At 31.1% G+C, this 19632-nt stretch overlaps 1 protein-coding gene and 1 non-coding gene across 2 annotated transcripts; both read right to left on the minus strand.

Annotated features, from left to right (window-relative positions):
• Window positions 1-6877: 6877 nt before the first annotated feature.
• Window positions 6878-18975, minus strand: LOC125845227 (CMP-sialic acid transporter 3-like). The gene is made up of 15 exons (XM_049524692.1): window positions 18701-18975; window positions 15891-16007; window positions 15624-15680; window positions 14292-14369; window positions 13599-13643; window positions 12855-12914; window positions 12586-12708; window positions 12214-12291; window positions 11785-11854; window positions 11005-11112; window positions 10430-10563; window positions 10272-10348; window positions 8124-8172; window positions 7980-8040; window positions 6878-7182 (listed from the first exon to the last, which is right to left on the minus strand). Exons 1-14 carry the CDS (start codon window positions 18866-18868, stop codon window positions 7990-7992), a joined length of 1215 nt encoding a protein of 404 aa, XP_049380649.1. The 5' UTR covers window positions 18869-18975; the 3' UTR covers window positions 6878-7182; window positions 7980-7989.
• Window positions 9303-9429, minus strand: LOC125846176 (U6atac minor spliceosomal RNA). The gene has a single exon (XR_007444335.1). It is a non-coding gene; the product is annotated as a U6atac minor spliceosomal RNA (small nuclear RNA).
• Window positions 18976-19632: the final 657 nt, after the last annotated feature.

The raw sequence follows: 19632 nt of genomic DNA on the forward strand, positions 1-19632 counted from the left end.
CAAAAAAAGAATATGATTATAGTGAATATATAATCAAGAAAAAAAAGAAAGATATTTCTATTTTTTGAAGAAGAATTGAAGAAAAATGGATAATTGGTTTTTTTTTTTTTTGAGATTGTGTTGGTTGTTTGAGAGTTTTTTTTTTCTTTGGGTGGGTGGGGGTTCTTAGGTTATATATAGTGAGAATTTGTGGACCAAGTCATATTATTGAGGCACTATTCAAATTTTGTCCTTGTTAGTCATTATAAAAAGAATTAATTAGTTAATTACTTTTAAGATTTTTTTTAAAAAAAAAATTATGAAAATTTTCTTGGACTTAAAACACCCTTAAGTTGAGTGGCAAAGATGGCGACAAAAGAGATTGAAATTCACATGCAAGTCATGACTAATCGATATAACTTGGCACAGTATTCAACATATTTGATATCATGGTCGATTATTCATAAACCCTATCGAACCAATATAATTCCCAAGCATGCTACGACACAAGGAAGCATGTGACTCACAAGTCATGATAAATATGTATGACTTCTTATTATATATAATGACTAATTATCTTGTTGGATTGATTACAGATCATATCAAATCATCACAAATTCTTCTATTGGGATTCGAGCTTGCAATATGTCGGCGTTTTATTGCAAGAGTAAATATGTCATTTGTCTTTGCTCGTAAATTAAATTTATTAATTTTAAATTTTGAATTCGTCTACGTAACATGAAAATGCATGGGTGGCTATGGAGAAAGTTGGTAGGGTTAAGGAAAATAGATAAATACGTGGAGAAAAGGACAACCGCGTTATAAAATATGACAGCTACACACGTTAAGAAGCTAAGAGGCAAAAGCTTCAAGCAAAAAGACTTTTTTTGGTCAATTTTTTTTTTTGGAATAATTATTCTTTCTTGGAAATTTTGTATTATTTTTTGTTTACTATAATGTTATTAAGGTTTAATTGGTTATTTCGATCGATGATGATTCTTAATTCAAATTTTGAGTATAAAAATATTATGTTAGAATGTGTTTTTCCTTTAAAAGCGGCTTACGTGACGTAATTTAAATTAATTGAGTATCAGATTTATTAGGTTGAAACTAAGGAAAAGATTGGTTACATCGTCGAATACTCCTTATAGGGATTAATTAATGAAAGTTTGATTAGTTTATTATAAGGATTAAGGATAGAGTCATAGCCAAATGCTTGATGATTTACCCAACTAATCATTTCTTTGTCTGGTTGGTTAAGACCAAGTCTATTTTTTTATTTTTTATTTTGTTTTAAGTTTTTCCTTGGGATTTTAATGGTATTTCAGAAAAATATTGTTGAGAATAAGAATGTGCTACATTATTAATTGAGTTTAATTTATATATACTGATAGAGTAATAATAAATTAAAATTTATTATTATGTCATTAAAGAATATTTATCGGTAAATCTTCTTAAAATTGATATTTATAATTTTATAAACAAGACATGATACTTGTGTCAACAAATACAATAATCTGTGATATCAACACTACAAATCCAATAAGGTTTGATCATATTTATATCAATTTAATAAATATATGATATATGTTTTTATAAATATGATTATCACTAAATTATGGTTAACTAATATACATTATCCCTTTAATTTAACACTTCACTATGGTATATCAGTACAATTTGGTGTAAATATTTGATGTAGATAAACTTTATCAACTTATTTCTAATTTGTTTGTTTCATTTCCTTATCAATTAGTTAAACTAAATTATTAATGTCATTGATGACAACGTAACTTATATATTGTTAATAAAATATACAACTTTCATTTTTGACAGCAATTTAATAACTAATTAATGATACAAAGTTTAATTATATTGCTACCCATTTGGGGAGAATGTATATTTAATTAATTGCCGGCTAACTAGAGTAGTAGGTATGGTTAAACAAAAATAAAGGAAAAGGTCAAGAAGAAAATAAAAAGACTTTATATTATACTATACTTTATTTTATTTTTATATGCAACTAGTTATTAAAATATATATATTAAGCTTTTAATTTTTCTAAGCTATCTTGAGTTCTACAATAATATGATTCTTTTTAGTAGCTTCTTTAATTCATTTGACCTATCAATAAGAGTATCATGATAATTTCTGTTCCAAATTATATGACACTCTTTTTTATTATATATTTTTAACTTATTTGACATATTCTATGTCTTTGACAAAACTCGTATAATTTTATACCTTGGAAATTTGTTAAATCATTCAAAATTTAAATTATCGTATTTATTTTTTCTATCAATCTAACGTTTTATTTATTTTTTGGATCATAACCCGTATAATATACAAGTTAAAATAAATATCTTAAACTCCCTTTCCAAATTAAATATTGTTATTTAAATAGCACATGTAATATTCTTCTTTTTTCCCACGAGTGCCTTGTTATGAAATAAATCTTTTTTTTGTTTCTTGGATCTCTAGTGAGTCATAGGTAAATTTTGAAAATATCAAATCTATTATGATTCTATCATTTATGACACAAAATAGATTGAAAAGCATCTACAAGAATTAGATGTTTACAATTATTATTTTTAAGTCAAAGATTCAATTTTGACTAGTGGGGCATGAACTAATAAAACATATTCCTAATTATGATCTTTTTGGTCAATTTGAGGGGCAATAATAAGCAAATTTACTCAATTTTTTTTAAAATTATTTTAATAATTGGATTATGCTTCAAATTCTGAGTATTCAAAGCTATTAAAAAAAGCTGCACAACGGATTGAAGTGCATGTAGAATAATGGGTCAATTTTCTAATACTTGGAAGCCAAGTCTCCATTTTTGCCATTTTATGTTATCATTAATTATATTAAGTAAATTGTTTAATTAAAACAAATACAATTTTTTTTTACTAATCAAAGCTATAGATTTTGCCGAATCCGTTAGCTCCACCTTGATTAAAAAATATCCCGCATTTAATGTTTATACCAAAATATTTTTTAATTTATCATATAAATAAATGTTAAATCGAGAAGAGAATATATATTGATTAAACTATGATTGTATGATGGGTTATCTAAAGAGGTATATTATGTATCCTTATTTCCGCTTCAAAGAAGCATCTTTGCATGAATCAATATTGATTTCTCAGTCAGTTGACTTTCGATTTTGTAGACTAAAACAGAAGAACTCTGTAACGACAAAAAGCGTAGATTAAATTGATGTAAATATCAAATATGAATAAATTTCATCTCCAACTCAAATTTTTGAGGCAAATTAGTAATATAATCAAATTAACTACACTTAATTTTGAGCTACAATTTTCTTCTTTTTGTTTCTTCACTGCATTAATAATTCTTTATTCTAAAGTGAAAGTCATAATAAAGATATTTCCTACGAAAAGCAAATAACCAAAAAAAGTAAACGTTTTTTTGGTCTAAAGTGAAAGTCATATTTATCTCCTACTAAAAGCAATAAATAACAAAAAAAAAACGATTTTTTATCTGAAGTGCAAGTCATAATAAAGATATTTCCTACAACAAGCAATAACCAGAAAAAATAATGATATGAAAACGGTTTACTCTTTTATATTCAACAACAACAACAATAACATATTTAGTATAATTCTATAAGCGTAATCTGAAAAAGATAATGTGTATGTAAACCTTACTTTTACCTCGTAGAGATAGAAAACAATTTACTTTTTTATATTAGGAAAAAACTAAGGGAAAATTTTCAAAATAGCAATATTTTAGCTTTTAATGGGACTCCTTAGCAATAGTTTCACTATTTATTTAAAATGTCAATATTTTAATTTGTTAAGGATTGAGTTATGTATTTATTTTATTTTGATTAATTTGAAAGAATACAAATAATTAATAACTGAATAGAGAAAATTATGGAACAAAAAATTTCAAAAAAAGTAATTTTTTTTTAAAATTTAACATCAGTTACGTTTTTGAAAGAGCATATGTTGGCATTTTTCTTTCTAGCGTTTTTTTCTTTGTTCTTAAGAATTTCAATTTTTTTTAAAAAAAACAGTAGTTTATATTTTATATCTTATATGAGTGGAAGTGTTGGAAAATTTCTAATGTCCTCTGTTTTGGATATTTAAATGTTTGAACTTCTTTAAATATGTGTTCATCCGAAATGTATTCGAATACCTAATGATATGTATAACTAATTTAAAATACAAAAAATGTTGGTATTGATTTATGATGAATACAACTCTTGGCATTCTAGTTCAAGTACAAAAATAAAGGCAGTTGTGTAGTATATACCAAAATATAAATACAAATTAGTTGTAGATCGAAATGATATTGAAAAATACAGTTGCGATGAATACATATAATACATAGAATAAGTTTATTCAAAATAAATTGTATTTATATTTCAATATCCAATTTTGTTATATTATTATTTCACTTTAAATTTGCAGAAAGTATTTTCTAGCTTAGTTTTTATTTGACATATCAGGTTGTATTGAAATATCATTTTGTATATCAAACACAGAATGAATACCAATAATTTTGTATTCCCCTTCTTGTGATGTATTCGTCGCACAATTTTATATATTATGTATTCATAAAATGATATTGCTTTATCCAAATAAAATACAAAGTATGTCTTACTAAGTTTGTATTTCAAATATCAGGTTGTATTTCAATATGATTTTGTATTTCAAACGAAAAAATGAATACCAATAAGTTTCCATTTCCCTTCTTATAATGTATTCGTCACAATTCTATAAATTATGTATTCAATCATAATATATAGAATTGTGACGAATACATTATATACCTATTTAAATTACTACAAACTAAAAAAGAAAGACAATATTTTAAAAAAAAAATACAAATGATGAGTAAAAGAAAAACAATTGACAAACAAAAATTAATATGAATACAATTCTGGTATGAATACAATTTTGTAACCTTCTTATTTGACTTTGTCTTTCTTCTTCTTCTTCATCTACTATGTTCTTTTTTCCGATTATTTTCCATCAAAATCGAATCTGAATCCGTATTCACTTGTGCATTAGTAACCCTATAAGCAAAATTAGAAATTATTAAATATGAATGTATAAAAAAATCAAACAATAGATGATGTATGTGTGCTAATGTAGTTACTACAATCTACTAAATCTCAAATATGAAAACAAAATTTTTGATAATTTGAATTTCGAAATTATCAAAAATTAGAATGTATTAAATATCAAACAAAATAAACATACATATGAATTTCTAGATTCTCCAAAATCTGAAAAATTAAAAGAAAATCACAAAAAAAATTGAAAATCATAACTATTTGATGAATAACTAAACAAAATCACATAAAAATTGAAAAATTCGACTGGAAATCCGTAATATATAGAATCGGTGATTTAAACATCAAATCAAAGTAAATCAAAATGGATAATGGAAATTACCTTGCCAATCGAGAAATCTGCTTGAATTAATAAATAGATTTCATTTAACAATAAAGAAGATTTCTTGATGAACAACAATTTAGCACCTTGAAGAAAGATAAACTTGAAACGTGAAAGGTGGGGAAGAAACGTGAAAAGTGGGAAAGAAACGTAAATGGAGTTGAAAAAAGGTTAATGTGTATTGGTTTAATTTTTTTCTTTAAACGGTTATTAATATATACTCCCTCCGTCCACTTTTATTTGTCATGTTGCGTTTTTCGAAAGTCAATTTGACTTATTTTCAAAGTTAAATTAGATTACATTAATTTGATTTTTTAAATAAAAAATTTAGATATTCAAAAACTATACGAAAAATACTATACATTGCAATTTTTTACATATCAATACGATGAAAAAATATATCCTAAAATGTTAGTCAAAATTTTTATAGTTTGACTCTAAAAATGGAAAGTATGACAATTAATAGTGGACAGAGGGAGTAATTTGATCCAATATAGGACTCTTTCCATAAATAAAATTAATTTTAAATCCTAAAATCTGAATACATATTATTTTATAAAAATATTGTCATTCTGCTATTTTAAATAAATATTTTAAAGTGTTGTTATTTTAACTAATTATGACTTAATTGCTAATTTTCCCAAAAACTAAATATACTTTGTATTTTGGAGACATTTTTTTGAGTAATCAAATCGAATTAAAACAAAATATTAACCAAATAAAGGAATAAATAAGTTATTTTATAGATTGCCATGTAATTGATGATGCATTACCAAAGTTTTACTAATTTTTAATTAGTTGAAAGAAGTAGAAGCATCTTTCTCCTTTCATGGAAAGTTAATAATTGATGCATCAAAGAAAAAGCAAAAGAGAAGTCAATAACAACAAACAAATGAAGCTTTCAAAAACAAACAACTGGTCCAATTTCAAATAGATTATGAAGTTGCGTATGACTGGAGTTCATGCATTTCTATCGTAAGTTCATGTAAAAACAATTAATCTTCAGTCGTATTTGCTTGAACATCAATCATGTACGACTGAAATTCAATCAATTTTTGTTTGAACTTATGTGCATGAATCAAACACAAATGACTTGAACTCCATCCATATAAAACTTTAGACATTGTGTCTGAAGTTAGACTTTAACAAGATTAAACACCATAAGTTTGAAGTTGTCCCGAAGTCATACACACAATTTAAAAGGCAATATCAAAATCGGGTATCCATGCACTTTTCTCAATGATGCCTCTAGTCGAGGTGCATACAAATTGGCTCAACCAACATAGTTAAGATACAAATTTTAACAGATCCCTTTAGCATTTGGAACCATAATCCTTCAATACTCCCATTCACCTAAAGTTTCATATAGTAAAGGGGAGCTATAAAACAAAACAAGCAACTTGTTTTATATGGTGTTGATATGCTCTATTACCATTATTCATGAACTTGAATTTCACAAGACCAGATTTACAGAGAATGTGCATGCAGAAAATACTCTGCACTCGATAATAATGTCAGGGTAATGAGCTAAATTCTATACAAAAGCTGATGATAACGCATCATCCAGAACTCAACTTTAACGTCTGTGGTTCCTGAGCTGTCATCACATACTATAAAAAAGGGCTATAGTTAATTCTCACTGAAGAGAATTGTGTACCTATCTGGAGGGTGAAAAGAATCTTCTCAGCATACTGAGGTGATAAATATCAAGAGAATGACCCAAAATCCGAACTATCTATACCGACCAGCCAACGATGTTTCTCCAGAAACCAATCCAATCCTGCAAATGTTTCAATAGAAATACACTTGAGCACATCACAATTCATCATGTAATTTGAATTTCCTAGAACCAACTCTAACTCATATATACCGGAACAGGAGCTAAGATCAATGTCACATTTCACGTAAACCAAGCATAGTAGCAGAAAACTATGCAATACTTTATGGTACAAACAGAACTGATGAACCTATGCACAAAGTCAGGCATTGAAAAAAAGAGTACAAGGTTGGCAAATAAGAGATACCAAGATGGGTCTTTATTCACACACATTAATAACTTCAAGCATCGATACAGACAATTTTATCATGGGTGAGCGGAGTAAGATGAGTTCCACCTTATCTGTAGAATTTGGTATGCTCAACTATGTCCACAAGGTGTCACTTTCAAACATCTAAATCCACCGACAAAAGACAAGAGTCTTGGATATGGGCTTCAACCAAATACACAAGAATGGGATGCTACACTAATATTTGATAAGGGATATTGAGTAAGTTGTTCCAAATATATTAGCTATAAACCTGATATTTCTAAAAAAAATCCAACGCATCATCAATTTTAACGAGTATCAAATAGCAGACCTAAAAGTTCAACCAGAGCCATTTTTACTATATTAGTCAATAACACATGTCTTAACACCTTACTTCTCTAAAACCATCAAGTACGCTGAAACATTTCAACTAATTATTGAAAGTCCATTATGTATCAACCTGTCTGACAAACTGAGACTACAAACGTAATCATTTTTTGCAGATATCATTCAACAGCGCAAAAGGATGCCAAGAGAATGCATACCTATAATAACTAACGGGGAAGAAGGGGTTCTCTGTCATCAGGTCCAACGCGATGGCTAGCCTGTAAACATCATAAAGAGATATGAGAAATACATGCATGCATAATCTTTTGAATTCTTTTTCGCAAGTTGATCAGAGTCTTACATCTTCACTTGCCCCAGCCGCCATATTTATGAAGGATCCATCCTTTGACCTGTAGAAATCAAGCGCTCAAATTTTCTTAAAAAGAAAAAACACTAGATTGGTGATATCAAATGTGTTGTAAGAAAGGCAACGCAATAACTAAAGATTTCACACAACATGCATCAAACTATCAAAGTGATAACTGAGATTAGCTACAACACCTGCATAGTTAATAGACCATATATAGAAAAATAATAGTTTAATGGAAACTAAAGGGAGAAAAAGGTGGGCCCTCCATTGGACCAGAAGAAGCAATTGTTTCATCTTGACCAGAGGCGTATCCAGGAATTCGTCAAGATGGGTGCACGAATACGAAAAATGCATCTTAAATATAAATTTGATAAGTTTGACTTTTAGGTTCTTAATATGAACCATTAAATTTTAGAAATTATATGTCCAAAATATATAATACTATTAGTTTTAAATTTTAATATACACATTTGATTTAATTATATAAAAATCTTATAGTGCAAAGTTTTTTAGGAACTTCCAATGTAAGGCACTTGAAAATTTTGAAAGATTAAAGGAAAAAAAACAAAAGAAAAATTAGTTGAAACGTCAAAAGTATAATCGATAACCACTTGGGGAGGTGTTACTCAAAAGGACAAGATAGATATAAGACTTAAATTTTTATTCTTACTTAGAGAGGTGCACTCAATCATTATTGTATTATTATATGATACTTTAAACGTAGGTTCACACATTTATATTTAAATATTTTTTAAAAATATAACACGATTATATATGATCTAGAGAGGGGAGCATGGGTTCACGTGAACCCATGGCACCCCCTCTAAATACGCCCCTGATCTTGACCCAGCCGGATTTCATGTCCACTTAAAGTGAAATATTAAACCCTCTCTGCTCTTGAAAACGAGGAACCTGATGAAATTCCTATTTTGTTTTCATAATTCAGAGAATAACATTAGTAAAGCACCAACGCAGTGCAAAAAAATGATAACAAAGTACATCAAGTCTTGCATCAATGTCGTTGGAAATACTCCCAATGGCCCAAAATCTTCTAATAAACAAAAAAGAGCTCTTAATCTTATGAATTGGATTCCTCAATCATATGTTTCCTCTATCTTTCTTTTCCTTTTTCCAATTCTGAACTGAAGGGTATTCCGTATTTTTGATGAAGAAAATTTGGGGTAAGATCCACCGAAGTGTTAAGCCTTAACCGGATGTGTGGTAACAGGTAAAGCCTGAAGGCTATTCCCATCCCTGTCGGGGGGAGATGCAAACCATCTCTCCTTTCTACGAACACAGGGTAATCCCTATTCTAATGTTTTTGACATGAAAGCACCTTTTTTTCATGCTTTATTTGCCAGTAACTTCTCATTTCATAGGCTTTGCTAGCAGTCATTAACAGATTTCTCGTTTGGAAAAAGTTGGATCTTTCCTTTCATTTTTATCCATTCTGACACCCTGTGTGGACAGTCACAAATTTGAGGTGTCATTCAGTCAAGCACCTTCTGCATCACCTTGTTTTACTTTCAATTCCATAAGCAGACCATTTAATCAGGAAAGTAAAATAGTAGTAATAATTTGGATATATATTTAAGATTGCAAAGCTTTTTCTCTTTTCGGGGGATAAAGAGCTTATGAAATTTCAAGGGCTCCATATCTAAGGCAAAAAATACCAAATTAACTCATTTGGCTGCATGAAAGATATCTTGACCTTTTGTGATCAAAGGTAGAGCTCTGCCATTGGCCCTCCAAGATTCACTCAGTTGCAACTAGCATAGGAAGGGCACTAAAACTTTCTTAACATCTGAATCCTAGATATTCTCACACCAGATCAAGTGGTATAGACCATCCTAGTGTACAGGAGGTACATATTTCCAATTCTTTAATAGCGTCTGCGAACATACATATGTATACACTGTAACCTGAGTCCAGTATCCCTCCATACTCTGGAAGTTTAGACGGTCTTTTGACACCAGCGACTCCTAAGAACGTTAAGTACTTGATCCAAAACAATCTAAAGGGCGGATCTAGAGATAAGCATCTGAAGGCCTGTTGAGAAAAACATCGCAGGGTAGCCACAATCTCTTGTGTATATCAGTTTTGCTTTCATAAAGCTTAAAACTTGAAAGAAGAGTGCACCTGTAGTTTTTCTGATAATCCATTTCCAGGTTGCCGTTTTGTGGCTCATCCCTGACCTTTGCAAGAGGTGAAAAGAACTGAAAAATTGAAGCTTGACGTGAGTCCAAGTAAAAAACTAAGCATGCCACTCAAAATAGATAACAACATCCAAATATAACCTGATGCATCGAGATAAACACAATGGAGATTCCTAAGATGAAGTTCATAGTAAGGGTATGTCCAAACAATACAGCAGATGCTATTCCAGTGAAAATAGTGGCGACAGTTGATGAATACTTCTTCAGAATTGTATCTGCAAATGTAAAAACGAAGCAATAATTAGTTAATGCGTTTAAGTAATACATTTACTAGACAATACAAACCACCGTGGAAAAATGAAATCTGCTTGTTGCTCACTACCAGAAATTGGAACTACCTTGTAAGAGCTAGAAATCTAAATTCAATAGACAATTAAAAATTGAAGCGACCCATTTTTGGCTCGCAAAAATTGGACAAATTCAAGGAGAAAAAATCTCAAGTCCCATATACAACAGAAATATAAAACACAAAAAAATAATTTAGTATAAATCGGATGGTTAGACAAGATGTACACACAGATGCATCTTGTCAAGTGCAAATAACAAGAGGTTCAATGTTAATAATTCAATCAATTCTTCAAAAACACATTCTATTACCTTCATTGATAATAGTCAAAAATCTACTTGGGAAGCCAAATAAGTGAGAGAAGCTTCACCTGCATACTTGAAGAAAAACGAAGACAGGATTCCCTGAGCTGCATTATTGCATATTAAAAACATTGTTGCTCGTGAGTGTCCCCGTAAGATATCGAAATTGTCAGGTCCTGAAGAGCATTTGATACAGAATTAGCCAAGAGTAAAGGAATTAAATAAGTTCTGTGCATAAACCAACAACTGGAAGTAGACACATAAATCAATCCAAGAGTAAAGGAATTAAATGAGTTTACCTAAAATGCTTATGAAGCCTAATGGATTGATGCATCATAAGCATTTTAGGCAAACTCAAAAGGCCTGGGAAGTATAAGCAAGTGGGGATCCTGCTATGGATGGTACTCAATCTAAGGGTGATACCATCCAGGTCCATTTTGTTAACTTTTAAAATTATGATCAGTAACTGTTATATGTCTTTATTTGATGCTTTCCTTATACTCCCTCTGCTTCAATTTGTTTGTCTTACTTTTCCTTTTAGTCCGTTTAAAAAAGAATGTCTTTTTCCTTTTTTGGCAATTTTTTAATTCCAACTTTCCACATGACAAGCTTAAAACCACAAGATTCAGAAGTCTTCTTCACTTTCTTAAACTGTGTAAGTTGTAACTGATTCATGAAGGAGGTGAAAGCTACAAAGGAGGGAAGACAAAGATAACCTGAAGATAGAATTTGAAAGAAGTTACTAATTGATCAGTTTTTTCAGATATTATGATTAATCACATGTTTATCAATGTCAAGAGAGCTTCATTCTTAGGAAACACAAAAAGGATAAGATTTCCCATTCATACCTTTGTAAATGACAGTTCCAAGTATGCCTAGGAAGTTGAAGATTGCACCATATCCGTACAAAAACAAATTCTGCAAAGAGCAGTTTAGTTGTTTGTATGGATCATTAATAAAGTCAGACACCCATTAAACAAACCACACCAAGAGGTTACAAGCATTTCACTACTTGGAAGATTGTGATTATCATACTATTAGCTTTGTATAATTACACCAAACAAAAATATTGCTCAGAAAAAAAATCTGATTATTAGCAAATCAATTAACAATTCTATGTGATGGTTTAAACTGAGACAGTGAAGAAGTATTGAAAATGAAAGAAGAAGCTACGGAAGAGAAGATGTCTATTGTTTTGGCTGGGATCCAGTTGAATGAAGTCAAACTCACTGCAGCAGCTTAAAGCACTTTAGGAGTAATCAACAGCAAAAGTTCACCTGAAGATAAATGCTGGTCTCGAATTGGCTTTTCAAAGCATATTCATTGTAGACAGACGCCAGTGAAGGAACAGTGACCTGAATTATTACATTGCATCAGTTTCTATCCATTAAATAAGGCAGCCAGGTGTAAAGTCAATAAAGTATGGCATAAAGTTTGTTCCAGTACAAGTGGCACTGTATTGTAAACCACCTATATTCTCTTGGACACTAAAAAGGGGGGAAAAATTGAAAGGGAATAGTGTGAATTAGTGCACAGATCCCACAAGGTAAAATAATTCTTGAAGGCAGTAACACTCAAAGCTGGAATATCTGATGGATCAAGCAAAGAATGTGACTAGTCATTGAGAATTATCTTCATATAATACTTACGAAAATCAAGGTATATAAATATGCCCCTGTTGTTACTGTAAGACCCAAAGCTGATGCACCTTCCGGCAGAGAACGCAGCTGATTCACACTGATGCCAATAAGCAATAGCGCAAGAGCCTCCCACTGTGACCATTTAGTTTTGATAGTCATATATAGCTAGCATTCTTTCAGGGTCCAAGATGCATAAACACAGAACGTACAAATCTAAAAATCAATTAAAAATACAGTTGACTATAGTTCATAAACAAACCTCTGTCAGCTTTACCAACCTGAATTATGGAAAAACGGCGTTTCATAACTATCTTTAACAACATTGCAATTACCAAAACCTGCAAGTTTTAAGAATTAAAAAAGAAAAACAATCACCAACGCAAAATTTGAGAAGATAAATCAATCAGCGGCAAAAGAGGAAAGATCTGGTACAAGTATGACACAAAATAAGTGAATCCTCACACTAGGCATTACAAGAGTAACCACATCATCCTTGAATACGAACTACAATTAAAAGACTAACCAGCTCACCACCAAATCCCAACTACAAATACTTGATGTGAGCCTATCGGCTCGATCTTTGGAGGGCAGGGTTATCCATGGAAACCTGTTCTTGTGAGTTGTACAGGCAGCCTAGTGGATCAACCAAGGTGCACGCAAGTTGGCCAGGCACAACAAATATAATAAAGGGAAAAAAAGGACAACCTATCTCAACCATCTGAAGAGAAATAAGCCCATAGTTGTTTATTTTCCATTCAATCTTGAGTGCACATACATGGAAATTTTAACACCTAATAGTAAAACCTGACTGTGAACACTCAACTAAAGCTAACACTGAAGCAGAAACAAAAGATAGCAAGCAGAGTGTGTAATTAATCTAGTATGTAAGATCCGCCTGAATTATCAGCTACTTGCAATTTTGTCAGGGAGATATAACTTATCAAACCAAAATTACTGTAGGATTCTCACAAGTAAATTGCAAAGTCTGAAAATGTCAGCAATAACTATAAGCAAATGGATACCTTCAAGTTACTCAGCATCTTTACAGTAGCAGGGTTAAAATATAACTGCACGAAGTAACAGAAAGTATCATTAGGAAGTGTGAGAGGATAGTTGAACTCCAATAACATGTACCAACAATGCAAAACTTTAGGGCTATACAAGAAAGTGAGTCCTTATGAGTTACGTCAAAAGCACAAAAGACGAAAGTACAGAGCCAGAGGACAAAAATTCCAAATTACCAATAATCTTAACATAATTTTTTGAAGAAAGTAATCACAACAGATAAAGATTATGCGAAATCAAGAAGGTTAAATAATTCCACTTGAGATGACAATCAAGTCTCTTCATGCCAAAGTTCTTAACTTTCAGGGAAGATACTCAATTTACTTTCTGATCTAAAGCAACAAAAAGAAGCTATAAAAGAAAATCTTCTAGGAATGTATTTTTTGAGTTATATGTATATTGATAGCTATCTTGGAAAGCACATGATCTTTCTTAATAATACTAGAATAGTACACTACTGGGAGAGAAGAAAAAAAGTAGATAACATCCATATTAATCAATATGCTTCAATCCCAAGCTAGCTGAGGTAGGGTATATGAATCTATTTGTAACCCACCATCTAAGATAAGGGCAGTAAGTCATGAGAGTTTGATAAGCATCTCACAAATAACCTATTAATATCCAAATGAGGAACGACAGAAAAAATTTACCTGCATGATAAACTTAAGGTAGTTATTAATAGCATAAAGCAGAGCAGGAACAGCCAGAAGCACATTGTTCCGAGCAGCCTGCAATTAATAAAAGAAAAACAGTTTGTAACAAAAGTTGCCATGAACATTCTTCACTGTAATTCTTAATATCCCACTTGTGTCCTACGTGGTAGAGGAATGTCAGAGAAAGAACTTCTGAATGATTAGATTCATTAATTTCAAACTTCAGATTGGAGTATTAATTAAAGAACAAAGCCCATTCACATATTAGTTATAAAAACTTAACTTGGTAAAATAGAAACCTATTACTTTTCCTCTGTGGCCCCATTAACCATTCATTAAGTACTATTAGAAGTCAGTAGTCATCATCAATTATGGTCATTGTTTCTTCATTCCTTGTATACTAGAAAACAAAGGAGAAATATAGAGAAGAAAGCTAACATTCTATGTAGATTTAACAAGGATGACTAAACTAGCTATAAGGAAGTGGAGAGAAAATATAGGGATAACAAAAGAAAAGCCTTCACTATCAAAAGTTTAGATTTTGTATGTCAAAAAGTTAGAAACATAGACTTCAAATGGAAATAAATAAAAGATTTTTATTTAACTTGAAACTCTTATTAAAGTTTGGCTTTAAGCCGGGTGAGATGGGTTCACCTACTTAACTCTCCATGTTCATGTTAAATATCGTCACTAATTCTCATTAAGGTAAGCAACAATATTGGTATATGGAGAAGTCAACAACATACAACAACATACCCAGTGTAATCTCACAAGTGGGGTCCGGGGAGAGTAGTGTATAAGCAAACCTTACCCCTTCCTTAAATGGAAGAGATGTTGTTTCCGATAGACCCTCAACTCAAAACAGATGCAAAAGACGACGGCAACAACACGCAGGAAGAACAACAAGAGAATACAAAAAGAATGTAAGTTTATGAATTAATGTAGATTGTGTGGAGAGAGAAATAGGAGAGCTTTAGAAGGAGTAGAGTCGAGTTTCTCCCGTTGAGGAGTAGTCTCTGTTCCCTTATTTTCTTTTGGTGCACACAGAAAGTTCCTTGTTGTATAGACGGTTGGGTGAAGTCTGTAGAGAATCATATATTTTGTAGATTCTCTACCTTTTGGTATACCCCTTGTATACAGCCAGTTTAGCCATGTTTATGAATGAAAATTCTTTTACTTGATAAAAAAAGTGTAGGTATATTCTTTTGTATACATGAAAAAGACATGTCTCAGTGGAAACATTTTTTTATTGTTTGACACAACTGGACATCAAACTTGTATATCTATTTAAAACAAATAAAATCACTTTTGTGAATTAACAAGTCTTACCTGGAACAATGTGGAGAAAGAAAGAAGAGACTTCTCACCAGCCTTCTGGTTTCGAGCCTTCAAATAATACAAGAGATTGAAACATTTTAAAACAAGTGAATAGTTATACCAAGGTATCAAGATAGTAAGAACAAGTTATGATGCATATGACCAATACCTGGTAGAGAATTTTGTTATATCGAAAAAGAAGAGAAGAAGCTCATAGGAAATTGAAGGTGTAGAAGGTTATAGAATAAGTTAAGTCAGTAAAGAGAGACAAAGCTATACCTCTAAGCATAGCATTATTACTGCAAATGTAACTTTTGCCAACTCAGTCAAAAAATTAACACTGATGGGACTGAACTCGAATTTGCCATCAACTTTTGACATATATACGAGTATAGGCTGCAAGAAAAGAAATAAATGAAAAATGTATTTTATTCAATATACAAATATAGCATAATATAGAAACTTACATAAGGAAAACCGAAATATTCCAGTAGTACTCAGTGCAAAATAACTACTTTTTGATAACCAAGTTCTAAGAAGTAACTACTCTAATACACATTTTTCTTTAAATAAATACAAATACGTAATATTCAATATTCAACACAAAAAAAAAAAAAAAAAAATCAAAAGCTCAAGGTCATACCAACAACCAACCTTCACTAGGAGAGATATTTAGACTATGAGATACTTTTATTGGAATCAATCTCTGTAAGTGTTTTTCCATGGAAAGTATTTCAAAGATGATTTTGTAAAATCATGAGAAAATTGATGACATTCCAAAATGAAACTTAGACATACCCATCAATTTACTCTTTTGAGCCATTTTACCTTCTACACTCCAAGATGACTGAGTTTTAGTAATATCAATAGTTTTGCACAATTTAGCAGATTTTAATACAAAACACAATTACCTCGATCAAGTAAGAAACCAGTAGAAGTAAACATATTCAAAACTACAACCCTTGTCATCAAAAGGAAAAATATCATAGGATAGGCCAAAATATATTCAACATAGTCCAGCTACTAAATCCAATCCTTTATTAGCTCCGATATTACTCGATGGTTTGTTCCAATGATGGGCTCTCCCAATGCTAAGATAGAGAGCTAATAGGACCACAGTGACATACTGCAAAAGTTAGGCTTCCGAAATAATGCCAACATGCCTAAGTATTGCTCTTTGGCCTCATTTGTTTGCACTTGATGAAGATCTTAGACTTAATCATTCAGATCTCAGCCATTAAGTCTATTTATTTACAAGGTCTGAATCTTAATCATTAAGTGTGTTTGTTTTTTTTCTTATTTTACAACCACTTAATGGGTCTGCATAGGTCTGAATGATTAAGATTTATAACAAAATTAAAGAATTTGTACAAAAAATGACAATTCGTCGCTACTCCATCTACTTTCATCCACCACCCACAACTACCACCATCGTCAATTACCACAACCACCATCCTCGGCTCAACCACAACCACCACTACCCCTAATCACCAAAATTAATCGTCACTATGAGCCATCATTTGCAATCATCACCACCAATCATTATTACATCCACTAATTACTACTGATAATTATCACCATTAATCAACATTATATACCACTAACCGCCATCATTATTCATCATCATCATTAGCTATCAGTATCATTTCACTACTAATGATCAACCGCCACCACCAACAACCACATTAATCACTACTGTCAACCACTATACCACAAGATACTGCCCATAACCACTATTATCAGTCAACACTATTCCAAATCGACATACACAATCACCATCACTAGTCATCAACATCGCCAAATGCCATATAAAACTTTTAAAATATTTATTGATATAATATTATATCAATATAGTGTTTTATTTGAATTTTATGTTTATTATTTTTTTAAAAAAAGACAAATTTTATACATTCAGATGTTGAGAAAATAAACAATCTTAACTATATAGTATTCAAATGTTAATGCACATCTTAATATTCAAATGTGCATTTAGATTCAAACGTCTTAATCTTAATGCAAACAAATGAGGCCTTGAAGTATTAACATAGAGACATGGGATACTTTTGAACTCTTAAGACTAATATCATTCTAAACTAAGAGCCTTAGGGCTTTGATTCAACAACAAAGGTAGAAAACAAGATGTGTAGTAGGTGTGAGTTACTGAGTTCGAACCAAGTTTAGTATTTAAGGGAGAAGGGTAGAGGGATTGATCCAAAGCTAAAACAACAGCTTTCCCGGTCATAAGAAAAATGATTCTACACTAAGATGCACATGTGATGAACCACATTCCACCTCCCTAGTCCCCCCCCCCCCCCCCCCCCCCCCCCCCCACTCACACCTTAAAATGAGGAAAAAAAGTGATTCTGCTAGAAATTGCCTTTACTACTTTATTTCACCTATTAACTCCACATGTCATAAGACTTTTATCAACTTTCAGCATTTTATTGATGCAGATGCTTAAGTTCGACAGGTAGCAGTTCCTGATACCCAGGCTTTTACATTATCTTTTGCAAATGAATTTGTATCTATTCACCTTCCAGGCACTAATGCATACATCTTCTTTACTTTGTAGCTTTTCAATTCACCAAAATAACTCACTTTTCCAGCTCAATAGGATTCGTTTCATACTAGTTAACGGGCATGCATATTTTATCCAACAAATTCACTTCTTGAGCTGATTATTTCTACCTTAATAGTTGAAGAGCAAGTAGTAACACTATTACAAACCACAAAATTCACAATGCAAGCTTCACATAAGCTACAGCAGCAAAAAATTAATACCGGTAAACCGACCAAAATGCAGTCACTGACAACCAAAAAGAAGTTAAAAGAGCGATTACATCAGTGCGATGATGATCATAAACTTTTGTATCTGTTCATTTTCCAGCACTAATGCAAACATCTTCTTTAAATTTACCAAAAAAAATCACTTTTTCTAGCTCAAACAGAATTTGCTTCATACTAGTTAACCGTCTACATTCACAATAAAATTTTTGTTCTTCAGCTGATTATTTCTAGTTTAATAGTTAAAGAGCAAGTAGTAAAACTATCATCCAAACCGCAAAATTCACAATGCAAGTTTCACATACCTGTAAACCGACCAAAACGCAGTCACCGACAACCAAAAACACGTTGAAAGCTCGAGTCTTCACCGATACAACAGTCCGATGACGATCATAAGCCTTTGAAACCGTTCTTTTGGTAGGCGAAGCTACCAATTTCGAGTGACAAACGCTGCATTCCGACACTTCATTCATTTTTCTCAATTCGTCTCTCACCGGAACTCGAATATACTCCGTCAATGCCTAAATTTTTCCGATGAACGATCAATCGATTTAGCGAAGAAATTAGCTTTTTGGAATTTTGATTTGTGTTTGTTGGATCTGAATTTTTATATATATAGAAGAAAGTCTCAAGTCTTTTTTCCTTACAAAGGATATTCTTGAAAGAATAGGTGAAATGACCTACTTAACCATAGATTGGATGAAGATGGAATACGATTGAGGAGGGTATTTTTGTCTTTTGAGGAGGAAATTAATTTGTTCTAATCCATTTTTAGCTTCCGTTTGGTCAAAGATTTTGAAGTTGAAACTTGAAAATTTGGATTATAATTGGATATGCATTTTATTTGGAAAAATAATTAAAGTTATGTGATTTTAAAGTTGAAACTTGAAAATTTGGATTATAATTGGATATGCATTTTATTTGGAAAAAAAATAAAGTTATGTTGCAGAGAAGAAAATATTTAAAGATTAGATTTTCAAAACTGATTAAATTGACCGAACAGATATTCGAAGATAAACTTTTAAAATTTGATCCAAAGTGTATGGTCAAACACCTACTTAAATTTGTTCTTGTTCGAATATGTTTATTTCCTTTTATAGTAATGCTTAATAAAAGATCTTCCATTATAAGTTTTCAAAATCTTATTAAATTGACCAAACAGATATATAAAGATAAACTTTTAAAATATGATTCAAAATGTATGATCAAACACTAGCTTAAATTTGCTCTTGTTCGA

Source organism: Solanum stenotomum, chromosome 11, assembly GCF_019186545.1.
Source record: "Solanum stenotomum isolate F172 chromosome 11, ASM1918654v1, whole genome shotgun sequence".
Taxonomy (NCBI): domain Eukaryota; kingdom Viridiplantae; phylum Streptophyta; class Magnoliopsida; order Solanales; family Solanaceae; genus Solanum; species Solanum stenotomum.